At 33.0% G+C, this 19,588-nt stretch overlaps 2 protein-coding genes and 1 pseudogene across 2 annotated transcripts in view; 1 reads left to right on the top strand and 2 right to left on the bottom strand.

Moving 5' to 3' along the window:
• Positions 1-1,262: 1,262 nt before the first annotated feature.
• On the bottom strand, positions 1,263-3,111 carry LOC107610581 (protein FAR1-RELATED SEQUENCE 5-like; annotated as a pseudogene).
• Positions 3,112-15,247: 12,136 nt separating this feature from the next.
• Positions 15,248-16,444, top strand: LOC107610579 (uncharacterized). The gene is made up of 3 exons (XM_016312615.3): positions 15,248-15,423; positions 15,521-16,190; positions 16,285-16,444. Exons 1-3 carry the CDS (start codon positions 15,384-15,386, stop codon positions 16,301-16,303), a joined length of 729 nt encoding a protein of 242 aa, XP_016168101.1. The 5' UTR covers positions 15,248-15,383; the 3' UTR covers positions 16,304-16,444.
• Positions 16,445-17,561: 1,117 nt separating this feature from the next.
• PNSL3 (PsbQ-like 1) overlaps positions 17,562-19,588 on the bottom strand; it is a 47,427-nt gene continuing 45,400 nt past the window's right edge. The window contains exon 4 of the mRNA XM_088496071.1: positions 17,562-17,634. The gene's annotated coding sequence lies outside the window, so the exon portion shown is untranslated. The remainder of the gene's footprint in view (positions 17,635-19,588) is intronic.

Raw genomic sequence — 19,588 nt, 5'->3', positions numbered from 1 at the left:
CTAAAATACTGGAAGAGTTTCATAACTGCTCCATGATAGGAATCCGGCTGAATCTGTTTCTTTGGTTTCAGGCATACAAACTTTTGTTATGTTCAAGGACTTTTTTAGTTGTGCTATTTTGTAAGGTCATTAGTGTAACCAATATGGAAGTGAAAACTGTTATATTTGTGCTGCAGCACATGTGATGTTTAACATGTAATGTGGATTTCATGCTACTGGACATGGTTATTTTGAATGGCTTGTAAGCTTTAATTTACAAGATTGTTGGCATAGCCTTTAGTAATGGTTAGAGAATACGGATTGAGTTGCAAACTTTTGTTGGTGTGCCTTTAGAAAAGGTTGCCCGATAATTTTTGTGTATACTTGTATACATTGACTATAGCTTTTAGATGAAGTTTCTTACTGTCATCAGCATCACCTTTTATGTTCACAATTCAACCAATTAAACTGTCATCACAAAGCATTCATGCATGGCAAATTATTAATAATACAGGCCTACTCAATAACAACGTTGCATTTAATGGAATATATTTTTTCAAGCGTGACCTGAAGCATTATCTTTTATTGGTGATTTGATATTGATGAAAACTTATATCGCACAAATGCCTAATGTTAACTAATGATTTTTTTTAGTTACAATTCTAGCCTTATTTTAATGGCCAATAGTTTAGACATGCTCAAGAAAAGAATTTCAAATCTTGGAACTACATAAGTAACTGAATGACATAAGTTACTGGGTAACTGAAAAATTTTTCACAATAACAAAAGATAAGGAAAGAATAACCTGCCTTAATAATGCCTAACATCAAAATGAAGAAGCCATGACAGGAATAGAACAAACTACTTACACTCAACACCAAAAGTATTGCCTCAAAAAAGTCTCATCCATGAGAAAACCATCACATAAAAACCAATGTTGACATCACATAACCTACCACAAAAATGAATAAATTGACAACACAACCAGAATCATTTACATTGGACAACCAAGGTAAAAATATGTAAATTTTTTCTAATCACCTAAAGACTTCAATCACATGTAGTCATGTCCATCAACCTAGTTTCATCGTGACCTCTTTCCGAAATTATAAACTGGCCTACAGCCGGATCCACCATCCTGCAAACAAATAAATCGCTTGTGCAATCAAATTCTATAGTTCAAAACATTAATGCACTACAACTATCATGACATAAGTAACAAGTAGAAATGTCAAGCATTACCACATCAGGCGCATATGGATCACCAGAATCATAGGAATTAATCAACACATACAAACCTCATCAACAACATCGTCATTCATGGCAGTACAATTTCTTCTGTCGTGGCCTAATCCGAGGCACAGCCTACAACGCCTCCCATTATTGGCATTTGTGCTCCCCCGAGGTGCACCCTTGGACCTGATAACCTTTGGGTCGAGAATGTGAGTTTCATCCACCCTTGCTTGAACACGACTACTCCTTTGCCCTGTGCCACCTAGAGATTTAAACTCCATCGACATTCTGGCAACCTCTGTCATGGCAGTGTTGTATGTTTCCGTGCATTGCGCGGCTGTAAAACACAGCGACAGGCAGGCACTCCACAATGCACCGTATCTAACGCGAAATCCATCCGTGGGATTGACTGAGGCATGCTGACTATTACTATCGGCGACCTTGGCATCTTTGCACCACCTAGGCAAGACCAATTGGCTCGGCAAATCTTCTTTCTCTAGCTCTTTCAGGACACAAAATATATGGCAGCAAGGTATCCCTAATTTCTCCTACAACTTACAAGAACATTCATACTTATCACAACTTCTATCCACGAAAACCGAGTACACATGATGGGCTTTCAATACTTTCGGAACATGAACTTCTCGGTGCCACCGATACTATCCCTGTGCAACACTAATAATGCCCTAACTCCCTCGATCTGTTTTTGCATCTCATAGAATATTTTCCTCATGTAGAACATGCTCATAGATTTTTCCAATGTTTCAAGACCCATTGTCAACACTGGATTTGAGTAAAGAGTCTTGTAATCTGCAATGAACTCGTTATTCCGGTAATCCTTAACTACTCGATCCAAGTTCTCGACCAACTCAAGTATGCAATTCTTCGACTTGATAAATTTCTTAAGTGATGAATTAATACCCTCGCACCGAGAAGTGGTTCGAATGCCGGCACAAAACTTCTCACACAAATAAGCATTTGCCCACATCTCTCTCTTTTCGTATGTCTTTGCGACCCAATCGTTGTCCTCTAAACCGAATGACATGATCATGTCCACCCAATATTTCTCAAACTCTTCCACATCAAAGTGATCATACACAACAGTCTTAAACGCAGCACAAAAATTTTTGTCCTTGATATTAACAACTGCATTTCGAGCAAGATGCCAGGTGCATAGTCTATGTATTGCATTAGGGAATTCACATCTAATGGCCTCTCGCATGGATTCATCGTCATTTGTGACAACGACTTTCGGCTCCTTGTGCCTCATTACTTCTAAGAAGCTACTTAACAACCATTTGTAGGACGAAATCTTCTCGTCCTCTAGCAAACCAAACCCAAAAATAATTGTCTGTCTGTGATGGTTGGTGCCCGAAAATATCACAAGAGGTCTGTTATATAAGTTTTTTCTGTACGTTGAGTCAAATACTAACACATCACCAAAGCATTCATAGTCACGCTGCATGTTATCATCTGACCAAAATAGGTGCCCAAGGTGCTTCTCAACGCAATAAGAGTATTGCACAACTGCCATCGGATCCAACTCAGCCTTGCCCTTTAAGTAGCTTATTGCTGCGACTGCATCTCCCTCGACGATCCTAGATTGCCTAACTCCATCCATATAATTATACAAGTTCTTACTTATGAAGTTAAGATTCCGATATCCACCACACATGTGGGCAAGAAGCCCATTATTTGAGTTGTTTGGAACCCAGCTTCATGCATGCTATGTATATGCGCTTTGTGCCCTTCTGGGATCTTTCTATGTGGAGCTATGACATTAGTGAACTCTTGGGGCGCCAATTCGTGATTATGTTCCTTGACCAATGTTTTCGTCCGCCATTTCCCACAACTTTTGTCCAGAAACACCACAAGCTTGGCATTGCAATTCGTTCTCATCTCCGGTTTATGAGTCATTTTTCTGTCAACTCGCTCGTAATGCTTCTTTTCACGCAGCCCTTGCCGATTGCAGTAGAAAAACTTCCTAACAATATTCCCCTCCTCGTCTTTAATAGAATCTCCCTTTCGCACTGCAAAACCAATACCCTTTGCATACGCGACATAGCTTGCATACGCATCTCCAATCCCATTAAATTCTGCATGTAACAACACAGAACCAATCACAGGGTCTGGACAGTTGAATTGTGTACCCATGACATTCTCGAAGTTTGCATGATCCTCTGCGGAAGCATGCTTATCGCTTTCACCACCATCCCTGCCTTTGTATTCACTGTCTGCATGGCCACTATCCCCTTCCTCAGTCAGCCGTTCCTCCAACCCGTTCAAATCATCCCCATCTCCCGAATCGGTGCTCCAACCATCAGTCCAATGGCTTGACAACTCTGATGTGTTGCCATCATCCAAATCCGACTCACTATCAGACATCCCTAGATTTAAAAAAAAATCCATTGAGGAACACAACATATCGTACACATTGTTGCTTATGGAATTAACTTAAATGGAGATAATTGCTATACAAATTGGCATTAAGCGAAGGCCATAATTGTCAGTCAATAGTCTATCACAATTTTTGGTCTATATAAATTGATTGACTCATTGGTTTCTAACATTACAAAGACAAATTTTTAATTTTTGGGTTAAGGTTGACCAGAAGAGAATTGCTAAAAGAATATATCAAATTCAGTTTAACCAAAATCATTTATACTAAACGCACATAGTTTTTGTTTTCAAAAGCATAAATTTGGTTATTTGATTTTACAGCATAGGGACCTCAAGACTATGACAACGATTAAATATTCTATTAAGTTTACTATTTTTGGTAAAGTCATAAGGAACTGCTTTTGTTCCAATCATAAGGAGTCCCTAATAAACAATTTTTCCGGTGGTCGATTACAAGGTTCATCTTGTTCCTAAGCATCATAATAGAGGTATTTATTTACTTTCAAAAATACAATTTAAGCAACTCTGTGCATTTTTTTGGAAAATAAAACCAGTATATCCTATGCCTAACACAGCAGATTAACAACCATCTCAGCAAATTCAGCACGATTGCATATTCCTCCGATATAGAACAAAGATAAAAAATTAAACTCACCAATGTTAGAGCATAGAATAGGAACGAACAGGAGCCAAATTCTACCATTTCCGAAAACTAACGACGCAACCTAGGAGAGACGACGGACACTAGGCGAGTTAGAGATCCAGAACCAGCATCCAGAGTTCAGGGGTTCCACCCTTGAGAGAGATCGAAGCGGCACTTCAAAAGAGACAGAGGAGAGGCAATGATGGCGCGAACCCTACCGTTCCACTATTCTTCTGCTCTTCTCCGCTGAATTGCCAGAAAAGATTCCGATCGCCTCTTTAGGGATGGCATGCGACCACTTCCCGCAACAGTGTGCACAACTTCAAGATGAACCCTAACTTCTCTAACTGGCTTGAAGGTCTGCTCATTCAATTCTAAAATTTGGGGAATTTTTTAATTTTTTCTTTTGATTTCTATTTCAATTCCCTCCTGTTTCAAGTATTTTGAAATTCGAAAAAATGACCCTCACAAACTACAATTGCTAATCCATTACGTTTCCTACTTACCCGTGTTTACTCACATTTACCGTGGCTCATTAACCAAACTCATTATTTCCATAGTCAAACTCGTATGGAAGTTAGTCAACATTCATTCCATGTGTCAACCTTCAATTGGCTACATATTTTTTAGCCACCTTGTCTACCCAAATAAATTGGCTACCACAGAAGTCACCACATATATATATATATATATCATGCATGAGATGCATGTAGCTTAGCTGTTGAGCCAGCTAGAACCTGACTAACTCTCTATCCTGTATCTAACAAACTGTAACAGAAAGACCTAGCTCTCACTCAAAAACTGAGTTTAATCCCAACAATATAATAAAACTCATGTAGAAATTTGTCAATACATTGTCAAATAATAAGGGTGCTGAAGCTCCTCATGATAGGTTAACTAATATAAAACTTACTCATTTAACATATCTAATAGTAATATAATTTTTTTTTCTTATAGTATGTGAGATTTTTTTTACCATGTCTTTTACAATCTATATTATGATGTTAAAGTGAGTTGTCTCTTAAATGCAGCTTAAAGAATGAGATGTCTTTTTTTTAGATGAGTACGAAAAAACTATGTCTGATATTAAAATTATTACTATAATTTTAATAATCATAAAAAATATATATGAATTTAATAAATAGTTTATGATTATTAAAATTATTCTGATTTTATACATAGAAAATAATAGATAATAATTATTACTATAAAATAAATAAATTTTAGAGAATTTCTTTGCAAAATTTATCTACAAAATGTAAAATAGAAATGGAATTGACGAAATAGCTTTCTGTAAAATGTTAATTAATCTTTCATAATAACATGTATTTGTTTTCCTTTTTTTTTTACTCAGTTCAATGGTCTTGAGAGAGTGGTAATTTATAATATGCAACAATAAATATTAAGAAATAATAGAGAGGAGTGAAAGTCATTACACAAAAAAATTTAGGATATCTTAAGAAAAGATATTTTTTAGTTGTTTCTTCTGTGTTTGGGAAAGAATGATTTAGAAAAAATAGAATTTAGTTTTTAATATTTAAAAAATTATATAATTATCTATTTTAAATAATTATTTAATTATAAAATAGTTTTATTATAGTTAAAATATTAATTTTAATTAAATTGAAGTAACTCAAGTTATAAGTATAGTTAATTATCAAATTAAGATAACATTCAATTAAAAATTAACACATCATCTAAAATAAATTATATGTTATTTAAAAAAAATTGAGTAAAATTTATTATTTTATTAATGGACTTTTGAAAATTATACACTAATGGATTTTTTAAAATAATAATAATTTAGTAGAATACAACAAGACTTGTTGTCATCATCATAATCATTAGAATAATTGATTTGTTTTAAATACTATTTTATGTTTTATTAATTTTTTAGTTTCATTTTTTATAGATAAAAATATTAAAATATCTAATAAATATTAATTTTATTGTATCTGTATAGACTGATAAAAATTTTGTAAGTTACAAATTTTATAATTTAAATCTTTTAAACTAAGTTTCATACAATTATATTTTCTTATACTATCTTTAAAAATTCAAATAACTTTTTATCTAATTTAATCTATTATATCTATTTAAATATTATTTTACATTTTATTGATTTTTAATTTAATTTTTTAGATAAAAATATTAAAATATTCAATAAATATTAGTTTTATTGTATCCGTATAGACTAATAAAAAATTTATAAGTTACAACTTTTATAATTTAAATCTTTTAAACTAAGTTTCATATAATTATATTTTCTTATACTATCTTTAAAAATTCAGATAATTTTTTTATCTAATTTAATCTATTATCTATTATATATTACTAATTTTACAATCAAAATATACCACGTGTCACTCTTTCATTATAATTGAAATTAAATCATTTCTTTTAAAATTAAATAATTCTCTCCTCCTTCTTCTTCTTTTTTCTATCTCTCTTATTTCTTCACCCACTCTATCTCACTTGTATATCATTATCAATAACTAATTACGAATTCGACAATCAAAATGTGCAAAATGACATTCACTAATTGTATTTAAATTAATTAAAATTAAAATTAAAATTAACTATATTATATATTATATATTATATATTACTAACTAATTTAATAATCAAAATATGTCACATGACACTCTCTTATTAAAATTAAGAATAAATATTTTCCTCCAAATTTAATAAACTCACTTCCTACATTCTCTTATCTATCTCTCTTCCTTTTTCTATTTCTCTCTACCCTTCCCACTCTATATATAATTTATAATTTATATTAGTAATTTAACAAATTAAAATATCACCAGATATTTTTTCATTACAATTAAAATAATTTTTTTCTTCTAAAATTAACAAATTTTCACTCTCATTCTTCTTTTTTTTTATCTTTCTCTCTCTTTTCTCTCATTCTTTATTTTTCTCTACCTTTTCGTTCTGCAAAAAATAAAATTAACAAAATAATATAATTCAAATAAAAAATTATTATTATTATTTTTTTTTCAAATTTTTTTATTTAGTTTCAATTTCTCACTGCTTATCTTTTTAATATATATTTTCACTTCTCTTCTTCCAAATATTTATTACATATAATTTAAAGAGAATACTAATATTGTGATTAAAAGTTAGAATCAAGATTCAATTGTTTAAAAAAAATTAATTTTGAGTTAATTTTACAACTATCAATATAAATTTTTTTTATGCTAATATCGAATTATATTTTATATACATTGAGAGAAAAAAATATTATTTTAAATAGTAAGTGTAACACCCTCACTACCAGAATGTCACGCTTCCAGCTGTGCCATTCTGATAGAAAGAAGTATTACGACTTCATATACTTAATAATAAATAGGAGCCTTTGACTCGAATTTGTAACGTTGTTTTCTTTGAAAGGTCGGGAAATACTTTATCTTGAAAACAAACAAACATATACATATATATAAAAGTTCTTACATAAATAGCCTATGAATATAATATACATACAAAACATACAATTCCTATCCCTCTTACGAAATGTAATAGTGATAGAGAGGGGTAAATAAATAATAACTAAAACAATAACATCGAATAAACAAAACGCAATAAAACTCTTCATAAGCCTCGTCATCCGTCTCCTGAAAAGATAAAGTTGTAGGGGGTGAGAACCTAACCACATGGTCTCACTACAGAGTTTTCAGAATTGTCATAAGAAAATATTTAATAAGAAAATCGTCTTTAAACTCAGTGATTATTATTGTCTTTATGAATCCTTTGAAAAACCGATGGTTTAACCACCAAAAATTCAAAAGAATTTTAAAGAAAATTAGTTAATTATCCAAAAATTAAAAACTTACTTTTTAGATAAAAAGATCTTAAAAGTTTTCTAACAGTATGAATGACCAACCTGTTCCAAGCATGAGTTCATTAAGTCTATGCTGAACCAGCTTGATATTTCATACTTTACTAAACCACAACACAAACCAAACATGACTTCAGGCCCAATCAGCTCAATCAATATCCAATTCACTATAACCCAACTAATTTCAGTCACAAACACAAGTAGGGATGTTCGAGCACAATCAAGTAGTTACATCAAGTAGAGCAATTAGCAATTAGACAGAATTATTCACATAGGCAAACCAAGTACAATATGCACACCCAAACAATGTCACATAGATGCATATGATGAATGTCTGCCCTATGGCTGATGAGTCTCATCTGTTAGTTATCAAGCCAACCTGACAATTCCGGTTTACTAAACCTTTGGACTGTCTCCCGACACGCATTCCCATGAGTCTATGCATAGCTTTTTCTCATATATATATCAAATCGCTCAATGGAGGTACCATTCCTGAAAATTTATACGTGCTTGGTCACCCTTACGTCGTAGGGTCAACAGAGTATCAAGTCTCAACTTGGAACACGTGGTGGCAAGCCACGGTACTTTACCCAGAGAAACTCGTATCTCAGATAAAAGAAGTGCAAAAGCCACATATTCATTTATTCATCATCATTTCCACACTTCATTAACAATTCATATCAAATCAATCATCATTCAAGCCATAAGTCACTTTTTCTCAAATGTAAGTTCCCCCTTTTTTTTTTTAAAACACAGTCACCATCCACAACATCTTCCCAAAATATTTCAAAAATCACACCAAATTAAAAGCCTCTTATAATAGATTTAAAATCATTCATCCTTCCATTCCATTTATCAACAATCCCAATTCAAAACATAATTCTTATTTTCTAAATAAATCAAACTTAAAACATATGATCTTTAAAATCAATTTTTTTTTTAAAAAAATTACTTCAAATGAAGTTTTTTTTTTATAAAAAATTCAGCAGCATCTCCTTTAAAACTCGGACTCTACCATTCTTTTTGGGTCCCACCCAAACATTCCTCAAACCTTTCTCAATCATTTTTAAATCTTAATCATTTTCCAAAATTCAACCAGTTCTAATATCAAATTATTTTCAGATCGGATCAATTCCAATAATAAATCTTTTTCAAAATCAAACCAGCTCCAATATTAAATCATTTATAAAATCATACTAATTCAAAACTAAACCACTTCTAAAATCAATTCATTTTTATATCTCAAATCATTTCCAAAGCCAATGTATTTACATAATCAAATTAACTTCATTATCAAATTAATTCCGGAACCAAGAAAAATCATTTTTTTATCAACAACCGCACACCACTCACGCAATTAGTAATTCAATCCAGCAAACAACCACATCCACAAGACAAACAAATCACAAAAATATATTTTTCACATCAATATCTATTTATAACAACTCTGTAATATAAAATAAATTTTAAGAAAAACTCCAACCCCAACTCGTCGAAACTCGAAAGCTATACAGCGCGTCAAAACCCCTTCTTCTCTGTCTGTAACCTTGGCAGCCGCAACCTCAATTCCAATCCACTTCTGCAGCAACCACAGCAACTCTAGTCACAATGTATATAATAATCTAAACGCAATCTTATAACAATTAACACCGCAAAATCTCAGCTAAGATAATAGAACAGTGACCAAAGGGATTTCAGGAATGAAAATGCTTACCGCAACTAAGGAGAAACACTGAACTGAAAAGTAGCGATTCAAGCAGTGGCCCCGGCGGCTATGACGCCGTTCCTAGCATCCAGAGATGCGGTGACGTGATTCAAACAGAACCAGGAGGAGTGACAGCAACCCCAAGCGGCTTCCGTTGAGCTCCAGCAGCATAGACCTCTTCCGGTGGTGGCCCGACAGTGACGACGGCGACAAGAGCTTCGATGGCGGCGGTTGTGGCTCGACAATGAAGGGAACAACCCCTTCCTTCCTCGGTCTTCCTTCTCTCTCGTTCGCGTTAACAACAGCAATGAAGGTCCTTCCAGCGGCGGCGTACGGTTCTAACGGCGACAGAAGCACGGATGGCGGCGATGGGCTTCATCACCGATAGCGGCGGTGATTGGCGCGAGGAGGCGGCGCAGCTTCTCTTCCTCTCCTGCTCTCGGATCTCCTCTCGCGACACGACGGCGACATAGGAACGGCGGCATGACGGCATAGGAACGGCGGCCGTGGCAAGGCGGTGGCGAGCTACGCGGTCTTTCTCTCCCGTCAGTGCTCTCTCTTCTTCTCGGATCTCTTCCCTTCTCCGTCAACAGCGGCAGCGACAGTGGCAGTAACGCCCACCACGCCACCTTCCCTTCTTGCCCCTCTCCTTCCTCTCTGCGGTGTGTTTTGTGTACGTATGGAAAAAAGGAAATGGTGGGGATTTAACGGCTACTGAAAGGGAAAAACAAGGTGTGGGTGTGCTGTGTGCAAGCAAAGGCGACAGTGGAAATAAGGAGGTGGGGTGAGTGTAGTATGTTATTTAGTTAGGGTTAGGATTTTGGGAAGTATTTAGCAAATTAGGGTTTCATTTTAGGGACAATTAATAATATAATTAGGGTATAAAATAGTATTAAAAACTAAGTTTAATCAAATAAAATCATCTTCAAAAAAAGTACTATTTGTTCATCAATATATAAATTATATTCAAATAACTAGTAATTAAATAAAAATTAGAAATAATTAAATTTATTTATTTTTTTATTTATAAAATAAAGCTCAACATCTAAATATTCAAAATATAGTACATAAAATCCATCATTATTATTCAATTACTAGAACTTTACATTATAATTGGGAAATTACCCGAACTTTAAATTATAATTGAGAAATTACCCGATTTATATGTAAAATATCTTAAAATATAATATTGATTAAATATAATAAATAGTAAATAACTTATTATTTAATTTTAGAAAATTTGGAATTTTACAGTAAGCATAAAAATTAATTATTTTTATTTGTGTAATAGACTTAACACTTAATCAAATATAAAAATATACACGTTAAATTCTTTCAAATTTTAGATAACGAATGTGAAAATTAATTATTAGCAAAAAATTAAACTCTTTCGTATACAAATAATAACTAAATATCTTATTATTTGAATTTTTTTATCTATAAAAACCTTGGTCATGTTAGCCGACTGTCACGGCCTTGGACACACTACACGCTACCGTGCCAGCATTCAAACTTACTCAACCTCTTGATCTAAGACCAAGTCAACCTAACCCTCAATATTTAACAAGAAAGCTAAGAACACAAGAGAAAGAAAGTTTTGGTGGAAAGAACACTTTATTACTCAAGTGTTTGTTACAAATGACTCACATACTCAAATTCTAACTCTCGCCTCCTATTTATAGCCATCCACCTCCTCAATAGATAGTTAGGATTCTTTTTTAGAAGATTGGTTAATGATGCAGCCTTGGTAAAGTATCCCTTGATAAACCTCCGCTAGTAATTAGCCAATCTAAGGAATGACCTCAATTCAGATACTTTATTTGGTGGCTCTTACTCTTTGATAGCCTTCACATTTTCTTGATCCATGAAGAGAGTTTCATCTTTAATGATGTGTCCCAAGAAGTGGACTTCGTCCCTTGCAAAAGAACACTTTTCCTTCTTCACATATAGGTTATTCTCTCGCAAGATCTTGAACACGGTTCGTAAGTGTTCTACATGTTCCTCCAAGGTATTGCTATAGACAATAATGTCATCCAAATATACCACTACAAACCGATCAAGGTAAGGTCGAAAGATCTCGTTCATCAAGGTAAAGAAGGTCGCAGGAGCATTGGTCAAGTCAAAAGGCATCACCAACCACGCATACGATCCATACCTCGTGACACATGTGGTCTTAGACTCATCATCATCAGCAATCCTCATTTGGTGATATTCTGACCTCAAATCCAGCTTTGAAAACCACTTAGCTCTACCAAGTTGATCAAACAAATTAGCTATTAAAGGAATAGGGTATTTGTTCTTGATGGTTACCTTGTTAAGTGCTCGATAGTTGATGCATAGTTTCAACGAACCATCATGCTTCTTTTGGAATAAGATTGGTAAGGTGCCTTCGATGGACGGATGAATCCAGCATCTAGCAAATCTTTGAGTTGCTTCTTCAACTCCTCAAATTCTGGCAGTGCCATCTATAAGGTGCTGAGGCAAGCAACTTGTCTCCTGACTCCAATTCAATCTTGTGGTCCACCTTCCTCTTAGGTGGAAGTTGTTTTGGCAACTCGTGAGGCATCACATCCTTATTTTCTTCAAGGACTTCTTTAATTTCAGAAGGAACGTCTTCTCTTTCAGATGTTGACTCTTCTTGTAATAGAGCCAAATATATAATCTCTCCATTCTTGAACCCTTTCTTGAGTTGTATAGCAGAAAACATCAGTAGTCCTCCAACTTTAGAGATTATTGGGACCATGCATGGAGACCCTTTCTCCATGACACATACTATGTCGTAGTATAGTATAGGTATTATATTTGCCTTCCTTTGTAAATCAAGCCCAATGACTATTTTGAAATCGTCCATGAGTGCTACTGAGAAATCTACAAGTACCTTCTAAGAACCAAGAGTCATTTCAACCCCTTTTGTTACTCCCTAAAGGGGTTCATTCTTAGTATTCACGGGTTTGAACCAGCCATTCTTTTTGGTAATCTTCAATCCAAGCCTCTTTGCTTTATTAGGTGTGATGAAGTTGTGTGTAGCACCAGTGTCAATCATAGCCATGACGGATTTTTCATTGATAAAGACTTTGACATACATCAAGCCTTTTCTTTTCTGTAGTGCTTGCCTCTTTATCCTTCACGGCATTCATGAATTGGATAGATTTAACACACTCAGTTACTTAAGATTGAGCCTCTTGTTCTTCGGCGATAGAGGCCAGAGTTCCTAGCTTAGGACAATCCTTCATTTGGTGTGGTCCCTTGCACACGAATCATCTTCCTTTGGGTACAAAAGCCTTCTTTTCCTCGTACTCTTTCTTTGAAGAGTATTTTTCTTCTTTTTTGTTGAGAAACTATTTTCCTTGTCTCCCCCCACCTTTAGTAGAACTAGGTTTGGAGGAAGACTTGGGTCTCCCCTATGATACTCAGTGAATGATTCGGCCACCACGATGGCCTTATCGACATCCTTAACATTTCTTCTTTGTAGTTCTTGCTTTGCCCAAGGTTGGAACAATGCATCTTCTGATGCTAAGTTGGGGATTTGAAGCGTCAGAGTAGTGAACTCCCTTAGGTAGTCACTAATCGTACTCTTGTGCTTCAACTCCCTCAACTTCTTCCTTACTTCATAGACCACATTCTCACAGAAGAATTGTCTTTTCAACTCTCTTTTGAAATCTTTCCATATGGCTATGTTGCAAGTACCCTTTTTCATATCTACGCATTTTCTCCTCCACCACAAAGTAGCATTATCAGAAAGATAGAGAGCTGTAGTGTGTATCTTTATTGCTTATTCGACTACCCCTTAGCCTTCAAAGTACCTCTCCATTTGCCATAGGTAGTTCTCCACCTCTCGAGCATCCCTCACGCCATGGAATTCCTTTGGCTTGGGGAGATCAATCTTTGTCGTCTCTCTTATAATGGTTGGTCGAGATTTTGCCTCCTCGAACCAAACTCGAACTTCCTTAAATAGCTTCAAGGAATTCTCAAGCTTCTCTTTGATTTGGAGCAAGCTTTCTTTGAAAGCATCTAGTTCTCCCAACACGTGAGTTTCGAGGGTCTTCTTGTCATATTCTATCCTTTGGAAGCGCTCATCCATAGAGAATAGAACATTCTTCAACATAGAAACTCCCTCTTCTAAGAAGTTAGAGTCCTTACCTCTAAGTTCACTTGAAGAACGGACCTTTTTGCCCTCTCCCCCATTGAGAAGAAATAGCATTCTTTTTCCCTTTGAGACTCAACATGCTCTATGATTACACTAGAAGCCATACCCACAAACCACTTATGCTCCCTCTCGAACCTTGTTCTGATGCCAAATTGTCAGGGCCTTGGACACACTCTAACGCTACCATGTCGGCACTCGGACTTTCTCAACCTCTTGAGCTAAGACCAAGCCAGCCTAACCCTCAGTATTTAGTAAGAAAGCTAAGAACACAAGAGAAAAGAAGCTTTTGTGGAAAGAATACTTTATTACTCAAGTGTTTGTTATAAATGACTTACACACTCAAACTCTAACTCTCGCCCCCTATTTATAGCCATCCACCTCCCCAATTGATGGTTAGGATTAAATCTAATCAACAATCTAGATTGATCATCGAAAACCTTCACTACAAATATCTATCGTACCATATTTCTCTAAATACTTCTAGATTATTCCATATGACTCTTCATACTCCTATATACATCCATACTCTTCTAGAATACTCTATGACCTTCCAGAGTCTTCTAGAACCTTCTAGGGTATTCCGGGGTCTTCTAGGACATTCTAAAATGTTCCGAAATCATATAGAGCATTCTCAAACACTCTAGAAAACTATACAAACACCGTTAAATCTAACCTTCTTAAATTTACGGTGACACGACGAATACTTTTGTCCCTTACAACTTTTTTATAAAAGTAGTTTGATTTTATAAATCTTTTGTGCCAAAATTTATAATTTCAGAACAGAGTCAACGTAAATTTAAAAGATTTATATTCCCATAATATTATTATAAATAAAAATACTAATTTAATACTATTTTACTCGCTTTTTAATTGATTTTTTTTGTAAGAAAAATATTCAATAAGTATTATATTAATTTTGATCATTGTAATTATATTTTTTTTACATATGTTACCGTTTATATATTTAAAAAAATTATATCTAATGAGTTTATCTTAATTTTTTAGAATTAGACAATAAAAATAATAAAAATATTATAAATTTTGTTCTAATTTAATTATTAAAGATTTTAAGTATTCAAAATCCAAAAATTACCACTCTAAAGTATTTCATAAAATTTATTTATAAAATTATTTATTTTTTATAAAACTTTAAGGATAATGATATTTATAAATGTTGTTTCTATATAAATGCTATTATGTATTTTTTATATGAAAATTTTTTGTCTCTTCAAAAATTATTTTTAAGCTGAGTCTTCATGGGAAGGAGTCTTGACCAAGATACACATGCCATCCGTCTCTCAATATCACACCATTCTCCTTCTCCACCCTCCACTCTCATAACACACTACTCTCCCAACTTCCCAAGTCCCATCCATTTTCTAATACACACCTCTCCTCTTTCTCTCTCTCTCTCCAACACATTCCCTCCTTCCCCATGGATCGTACGAGTTATTCCTGCGTTTGCGGCCAGAATCGTAAGTCCTTTCATTTTGAACACTATTTAATTCCTTCTCCCCTTTCTATATAGCGTTGTTATAATATACACTTGTTTTCGTTTTCCCCTTCAAACAGCAAGCATGTGCTATGCTTTTATAGGCGCGTGTGCGAGCCGCCTCCGCATGGAAGAGCTGTTCCATAAACCAGAAGATCAATGGAACCTGATTGAACTCGACGTCCACGATCTGGTCAAATCGGTCAAAGATTTCGACGACGTATTCTGGGCCCTCCAGTACATGGGCACAGTGGGAGTCAGGTCCCGACCTTTATCCCCAACCGGAGATGAAATACCCGGGTCCGAGTGGACCGGCCGGTTCAAAATCAAAGGCATCAGAAGAATCCCAAGAACCAAAATGGAGGAAGTGAAGAGCTACATCCGCGAGAAAGGCACGGTCTTAGCGACGATTCGTATCAATCTAGATTTTTATTCGGACTCCGTTGCGATGCCGTATGAACGTGATAGAAGCAGTCCAAGTAACGGTTTCCATAACGTGTGTTTGGTTGGGTACGATGATGGGAAAGGAATTTGGCAGTTTCAGAATAGTTTTGGTACGAAATGGGGAAAGAATGGTTTTGGAAAGATTAGGTATAATCGAGTTGTGCAGTATGTAGTGCCAATATTTATGAATGAAGAAATTCTAGATACTTATGAGAATGTTCAGCTGCCAAATGATCCTGCTCCTCCTCCTCCTCCTGTAGCTTCAACTTCTTCATCAAGTTCTTGTGAGCATCAAACCCGAACAAGGTATGTATGTGTAAAGTAACTGCCACGTTCTCTTCCTGTTATACTGCCGATATTGTGCTATTATGTAAAACTCACTTCATTCTTATCTTTTCAGATTTGGGCGTCGACATTAGTTCTATTCCTCCACAAGTTCGTTCTATGCTAGTTTTTATCTAATCTCATTAGTCTTTACTCTTTATCTTCTAAGGGGCGGTTTAATACAACTCTTGTTAAAATTTTAGTCCTGCTAAACGTTAGTTTGAGGACAACTCTTAAATTACAATTTGGATTTATGTAACCCTATTAAACTAGACATTCTATATATTTCAGATATTATAGACTCTATTTTATTATAAACTAGTGGTGCTAAATGTTAGTTTATCAGCTCAATTTATCCATTTTGCAATAATCACCATAAACCCTAAAAGAGGATAGCCAATCTACCAAGTATCATCATAGGACAAATGCACTGGCTACAACAAAAACAATTTCTAACTATAATTTTATTTTTAATTTTTCTCCAAAAAAAAATGTCAAGACATTAGATCTGGAAGATAATATTGGCCTAACTTGTAGGCTCCATATACATATAATCTGGTGTTCAGATGCATTACGATGACCCTAAAATAAAAATTAAATAAATGAAAGATATGTTTATCATGTTAGATGGATTGAATTTTGTAGACAGAAATTCTTTTTTTGGTTTGGTTGTTGGTGGGAAATAAATTTGTTTCGTCCAACATGACCATTTTGATGGACGCGCTTAGAAATGTTTCAGTTCAAAAATTGGACATTAGTATTTCAATGCATCAAGATCGTACCTAGTTTTTATCTTTTGCTGATCTAAGGGCTAATATTCAAGGGGTAAGTATGACACTGTATAGTGGTCCCAATCGGACTAGTCCCTTGACTCCCTTCTACCACGCCTAATGGCTGCTAGACCCGCCATAATATTTTTTATTTTAAAAAAAAATAATTTAATTAACATTAAAAAATTTATAATTTAAAAGTTTTTAATCTAAAATTCTTATAATTTTATCAAACTAACTTTATTATAAATCAAGTTGATAACTATTTTTATAATAGGAATTGATGTGGATATTTAGTACTAAAAAAATAAATTAAACTTTTTTTTAAGGTAAGTTCAATTTTCTAGCTCAATCCATTTTTTAGCGGATTAAGCAGGTAGCTCATTGGATTTCATCCTCTTTAGAACCCCTAATGATGGAAGTGGAAATGATAATAATAGACATGCGCATATGGTGTTTGAAAGAGATGCAGTGGTTACCGAAATTTAGCCTTGAAGAAGCATTACCAAAACGGAGAAGACAGTGAACCAATCTTGTAAAGATATTAAGGACTAGTGTCAAATCTTTGAATCACTTTATTTACTTGTGGACAATTTTTGCAAACTTGTTAACCAAGTTTTTGTTGCATCATGTTCGGTCACACGCTTCTTGATTCTCTGGATAGATTAGTATTATACTGTGAGAGGATATATATGCAACTTTGGAATAAATTAGTGTTATATTGGTATTCTTACGTTTATTTTTTTAAAAAATATAGTAGTATAATAATATTGTTAGTGATATTCTCACATTCTTTTTGAATTGAAAAATACAACAATATTTTTAGAGATAATATAATAGAACATCGTGAGTCACCATCAAACACACTAACGATGTCAATTGTCAACCCTCTCAATAGAAGCGTGACTTCTGTCATTATTCCTTGGCCGAATCTCTTCCTTCATGGACGTAGTCTTTGTTTTCACCTTAGGTGTTATAAATCAAAAAAAGGTGAATCGATAAAATAAAAAATTAACCATAAAATAATAATAAAATTATAAATAATAAAATTATAATAAAAAATATTAAAAATACTAAAAAAATATCATCTATTTTTATTGTAAAATTTGTAATTATAATTTTTTTACTGTTTATTGTTATATTTTTTATAATATGAATTACTAATTCTAATAAAAAATAAATTAAATAAAAATTAATTATAAATAATAATAAAACTATAATTAATAAAAGATAGTTTAAAACATATTAAAAAATAAGAGTATTGAGAATGCTAAAAAAATATAATAAAAAATGTATTAAAAGAATATAAAATTAAAATTTCTATGTATATATTTAAAATAAAATAATAAAATAATATAAAGCTAATCTATTTCTAGAATTAAGAAATGTCTAAGAGTATTAAGATAATAATAATATGTCCTGAGAGTCGCACAAATGTCCTTTCACAATATATCTTAGATTCTTTTTACTTTAGGTGGTAACACGTGTCTCCAGCAATTTTTTCTTCTATTATTTTCTACAATATATGAACACGTTAATTTATTATTTATATTTATTTTTATTTGATTAAATTATTTGTAATTCTACTAGTTTAACATGAAATTTACATTTTTGTGAAATAAAAATTAATACAACAATAAAATAAACGAGTAATTATTATTAAATTTTATAATTTTTATTATTTTATTTAAAAAATTAAAAATTTACATTTTAACTTCTTTTTTTTGAGAATAGAGTATTTTTTAAGTCTTTTAGATTTTATCAGAAATCTACTTAAAAAATATTACATAATTGTTTATTACCTTTTAGTAAGGAGGTTTATAGAACAGTATCAGGGTTTTTTTAATGAAGAAAGTTGTCATAGTCTTTAATCTCTTCTCTCTCACCAGGACAAGTATCAACTTATCAGGTTTCTTCCTTTTCTCTCTCACCCGGATAAGATTACAATGTAAATGTGCGAGAGATGCAAGTGGAGGTAGTTTGGAAAACGAGAATAAACTGGATGAGGATCACAATGCTTGTTTATATTTTTTAAAATATTATTTAATATATATAAATAAAAAAAATTAATACCTTAAGCTATTTGTTTTTTCAAACTTAGCAAATGCCAATCAACACTTATTGCAAATCATCCAAAAATATTATTCAACTTTTTGATAGTGTCATTAGACTATTACTAAATTATGTGAATCTAATTTTTTTTAGTTCTTCTTCTTGTTAATTAGAATATGTTATATATTTTTTAATTAATTAAATAATAATTTTTAATCAAATTTGTTCACATTCAAATAATACAAATTTATTGAACGAACTTCAATAAAACAAAAAATGTTAAAATATCAATCTATGATTTTCGTGTTTTTTTCATTTTAATCAATCTAAACTTAATGATAAAACATACTTAACAAGTTAACAGCATGCATGTATGTATTCTCTCTATATATGTTAAGACAATTATTATTTTAATTTATTTAATATATATAAAAAAATTAACATTTATTTTGTGATAATGGAATATAAACACATTTTGATCTTTTTGTTTAAAAATTAATTAAATAAATAAATGCATAAAAATTATTATTGAATACTAATGGAGGACTTTTGAAAGAT

The sequence above is a fragment of the Arachis ipaensis genome, chromosome B8, assembly GCF_059453495.1.
Source record: "Arachis ipaensis isolate K30076 ecotype BB chromosome B8, ASM5945349v1, whole genome shotgun sequence".
Taxonomy (NCBI): domain Eukaryota; kingdom Viridiplantae; phylum Streptophyta; class Magnoliopsida; order Fabales; family Fabaceae; genus Arachis; species Arachis ipaensis.
The sequence above is the reverse complement of the archived record's forward strand: the minus strand, read 5'-3'. Positions and strand labels throughout refer to the sequence as shown.

Coding starts and splice junctions, on each gene's coding strand:
- LOC107610579 (XM_016312615.3), top strand. CDS start 15,384: ATGGATCGTACGAGTTATTCCTGCGTTTGCGGCCAGAATC. Junction 15,424..15,520: donor CTGCGTTTGCGGCCAGAATC/GTAAGTCCTTTC, acceptor CCCTTCAAACAG/CAAGCATGTGCTATGCTTTT.